The 4,476-nt window shown below is 40.7% G+C and overlaps 1 protein-coding gene across 1 annotated transcript; it reads right to left on the bottom strand.

Annotated features, from left to right (window-relative positions):
- Positions 1-875: 875 nt before the first annotated feature.
- On the bottom strand, positions 876-1,496 carry LOC122644874. Its single transcript, XM_043838247.1, has one exon. It carries the CDS (start codon positions 1,494-1,496, stop codon positions 876-878), a length of 621 nt encoding a protein of 206 aa, XP_043694182.1.
- Between the last annotated feature and the right edge of the window lie 2,980 nt (positions 1,497-4,476).

Here is a 4,476-nt window from a genome sequence, read left to right as displayed (position 1 = left end):
CCACAAGCAAAGCGGAATTTACCGCCTTAACCCTGCCGAGTGCCTTGCCCAAGCGGGGGTAAGGCGGTACTTTTCACCTTATGTATGGGGGCGCACAGAAGTACCGGGCAGGCGGAAGTAGAGGAGTCGGATTCTGTTCAAATACCAGACACATGAGTTGATAAGCCGCCTGGACCTTCTTAAGAACCCGCCGCGGGAATTAACTGAATTGATTTCCTTGGAACACATATCATGATGACCGTTAGAAAGCGTGTAGATTGGTGGTCAAGAAATTAGATTCTGTTTTGGCTCACGAACTACCCACTTTCTAATCCAAATAACACTAAGAGAATTGGTTTTTAGAAACTCTGAGGAGCAGAAAACACGTACTCCCTGAAATAGAAAATTTTGCAACTTTTCTTAACCCTTCTCACTTCTGTTTTGGCTCTGTTTGGATGGCCAATGTAAGAAGAAGACGAGCTGCTGGCCATGATTACTCGTACTCTTACCTAGTATTAAACCGTGAAAACTGGCCTACTGCAACCCTAAATTTAATGATTCGTAAGGCAACCAACCACCCGAATAATAACTAAAAACTGTAATATCATTCTGAATAGGAATTCAGGAGAAAAGGTACATGCAATGAATTAAGAAGAAACCATTCCCATGCCATTCATGTGCGTTCTCCAAGAACTAAATATATATATTTCTTAAAGAAAACTTCAGAGATCTCAAACAGTAATACATGTATGCATGCGATAAAGAGAAAAGAAAAAAGTTTCAGAGACAATACTTTTAAATGAATGAATCGTATGGAAAGAAAATTTTCAAGAAACAGTTTCTTGAATTGCTTAAGTATTCCCTCTCTAATGAACGGCTACCACTCAACTGATCTGCTAGTTATTTTTTGGGAAGTTTTCATCCCATGCATCGATGGACGACCAATCAGAAAAATCAGGCGTAGGCAAGCTGAGACGGAGGAATTTCTGTGCGAATTTACAGAGCTGAGGATTCGGTGTAGGGTAGGATCTTTTGGCAACATAGAAACAGAAGCCCCTCCTGGTGGAATCGGAATCGTCGTTGACCCAGAACATGACGATCATGTCGTCCTTTTGAAGATTTCTTCTCCTTACGAAATCCGAAATCCAACGCAGCCCAAGCTTGTAAGAACCGCTGCTCTCCCATTTCTTGAAACTCATCCGATGCTGTGTACCTGTGTCCAAGTCCTTCACATGCATTATCAGTCCTGCTCCTTCCACGTCATGGACTTCCCAGGGATGAAGCAATGGCAGAACATGCTTCCTTACATCTGCCCCTGGCAATATCAATCTGCTGAGATTATTAAGATCACTTTTCATCAGTTTCTTCTTCACGAGTCCAACTGATGTATCCCCACCCCCTAGCTTCAGCTTCACTAATGGATCATTATTGTCTCTTAGCTTTCTTTTCACTGCCGTGTCTCTCTCAGAAACAGAAGAAACTTCTATTACTTCTGATTGCTTTCTCTTCATTGCCATTTTCACTCTCAAAGACACAATTATAGAGAACGATGGAGAATATTTGAAATGGAAGGGGATGAGTTACTAAAGTATTTATAGAACAGCTCCATCAGGCGTTCTCACGCACTCACAAAGTCACTCTAACTCTTAATTGTAGTCTGAAAAGGAAATATCTCAGGGGTACAACTGTCTTTTTCTCCTTTGAGTTTCTAAAAACCGATCCCCAGATGATCCATTCTCGATTTCGAATAGAGTGAGTAGGAATATTGGTCTGAGTCGTCTGACATAGTGCGAAATTTCTTATTAATTAATAGATTTTCAGTTCGTGGTGTAAAATTTAAACCCATCATATTAATTAATGTGAAATATAAAATTACTTTTTAGTCTTCTTTTGACACGGCCATGTTTGGACATGTTTTACCTAGATTTCTGTTTTAGATTAATCTAGGGATGACATCTTTTGATGAAGTGAACGGATTACTCTAATAACGAATGAGAAATGAAGAAAGATTTTCAGTCTATTGTAGGAACGATGAAATCCCCTGTTTCCTTGTTCTCCATTAAAACAATGCTTCCGTACCTAGAAAATGTTCTCTCTAAATACATCAAAGACCCTCCTATTTATAATGGGTCTCCTCAGAGAGGATTGCATGTCAGTTATCTCTCTCCCTTCTTTGTTGCGCGTGGCCTCTTTATTCTTTCATTCTTGATGTGGTCCTCCTCCTGATTTTTTCCGTGATTTACGGGGTTAGTGGATGATGATCCAACCGTTATTTAGAGAATAGACTCGTAACCGTCTTGCCCTTCATCAAATGTAGGAACTTCATTTTTATCTGATGTTTTAGTATACCCCGATGTAGGGCCAAGATTAAAAGTAAGAAATGTGGTGTATCATTTGCCCCCTATTCTCTTTACCTCTTTACCTTACTTGAGATATCTTGGTTGAGGTGAAGAGAATACAATCTCTGAAAAGTTTAATCAATTTACTCATAATTTTGGTTTTTATTGTTTATCCACATGAAAATAATATATAATAGGGGTTCTCTTTGGTTAGACATTTTGCATTTTTTATAAATATAAATATTATATCAAGGGTCTATATTTAGCACGTGGAAGCGAAAACGGTTTCTGTCCTTCGCGCCTTTTGAGAGACTTTAATTGAGAATTATAAAATTCGATTTTTCAGACCTTTCTATTCTTTCCAGCACTCTTACTTCCAAGTCTAGGTCTTTTCATCTTCTTCGCTGTCGAAATCAAAAAGTTTCACGAGGGTTTCTAAGGACTTTCTAAATCCTGTACTTCGTCGTCTGTTGAACTTTTTCGAGTGGAGATTTTTTTTTTTTGAGTTTGGGTGATATTGCTCTGCTTTTTCACGTCCTTCCCGAGTGTAGATCCTTCTGATCCAAGTGAGTATATACTTGATATCTCTCCTTTTTCTTTCAATTTGAATTTTTTTTTTTTTTTTGCTATATTTGCATCTAGGAGAATGGGAAAATACAAAGGGAAAGTTCCAAGAGTGGAAGGTGATGAAATTACTTCCCTGTTGACTGAGTGCGAGAATTTATATTATGGCTCTGTTCAGGAAGAAAATCGAAGAATGTCTTCTCCCGTGCCTTGGCCAGAAGATTCAAATTCTAGGGTTTCAATATTTACCCCTAGGAATGCTTCCAAGGTATTAGCTAGTACTTCTACTTTGGATTCTATGAGACAATTGGGAAAGAGAGGTTATCGGGTTAGACAACCACGATTGGATCCTACTATTGGGAAAGGAGTGGGCGAGATTTCCTCCATTATCTCTGATTTCAATCTCGCGGAAATCCGTTGTGTTTATGGGATCTCGAAAGATGTTGTGCTAAGGGTCCCTTCTTCCGAAGAGCGGTTGGATCGGCCCCGTCCTGGGGAAGTGGGTCTCCTTTTGGATGCTTTCGAGGCTGGCCTCCAATACCCGCTCTCTCCGTTCGTGGGGTGTCTTCTTAGATGTTATAAAATATCTCCCTGCCAATTGGTCCCTAACGGATGGAGATGCATTGGGGCTTTTCTGATCAAATGTTTTCGATTGAAGAGACAAGTTTCTGCTAGTTTGTTTATACAATGTTTCACCCTAAATCATGTGAGTACCCACCCCGGATGGTATTATTTTTGCCAGCGCAATGGTGTCCCTATTGTGGGGTCTTTTCCCACATCCAACCACGGTTGGAAGCAACGATTCTTCTGGGTCACCCAGACGGGACCGGGGTGTCCCACTAATTGGGGTTTCCCCAATACTGGAAAGGGGAATAAGATTCTTCCCTTAGATTCTGCGGACCAGGCTAGCTTTGAAGCTATTATGGAGGATGGGAATCGGATCAGGGGTGAGACTGTTGATTTACAAGATATGGGTGAACTAGAATTGGGTGAGTACCTCGGGAGTTGAGGTTTTTTGAATAATAGTTTTTTTTTTTTTTTTTTATGTATTTTCCTTTGTATGCTGCAATGGATTTCGGTGTGGACTCTTTGACTAGCTATATCGTGGAGAAAGATCTTCGAGTTGATGGGGACTAGGATTTTGAACCTCCAGAGGTGAGTATGAGTAAGAAAAGAAAGACATCCTCTTCCTCAGGAGGTAGAGGTCCCTCTAGGAAAGGATTTTTAGGACCTTCTCCTGCATCTTCTCATAATACCGAGGTCGAGGGTCCTTCCCCGAGTAAAGGGGATGACCCCAATTTGGAGTTAACTCCCCCAGAAGGTGGATCCTCTATGGGATTGGTTAATCATCCTGCCGATGGGTCTTCCGTTGTACCAACTGACCCTCCTAGCGTTCTTAAGAAGAATAAAGGCAAAGAGAAAGCAGATACAGGAGTGTTTACCCCAAAGTGGTCCATTACTAAGGATCAAAGAGTGGTCGGCAATCTTGCTACTTTCGAAGAATGGGTTTTAAAGGGCATTGCTCCAGAAGATCAAATTTGGCTTTCTGAAATGCCCGATAAATTACTAGAGCAATCTGCTTTTGCTCGAAGTT

Source organism: Telopea speciosissima, chromosome 11 (assembly GCF_018873765.1).
Source record: "Telopea speciosissima isolate NSW1024214 ecotype Mountain lineage chromosome 11, Tspe_v1, whole genome shotgun sequence".
NCBI lineage: Eukaryota > Viridiplantae > Streptophyta > Magnoliopsida > Proteales > Proteaceae > Telopea > Telopea speciosissima.
Note: the sequence above shows the minus strand (reverse complement) of the source record. Positions and strands in the feature narration are given on the sequence as shown.

What these genes read in the sequence shown, in the direction of transcription:
- LOC122644874 (XM_043838247.1), bottom strand. Translation starts at nt 1,496, where the DNA reads ATGGCAATGAAGAGAAAGCAATCAGAAGTAATAGAAGTTTCTTCTGTT.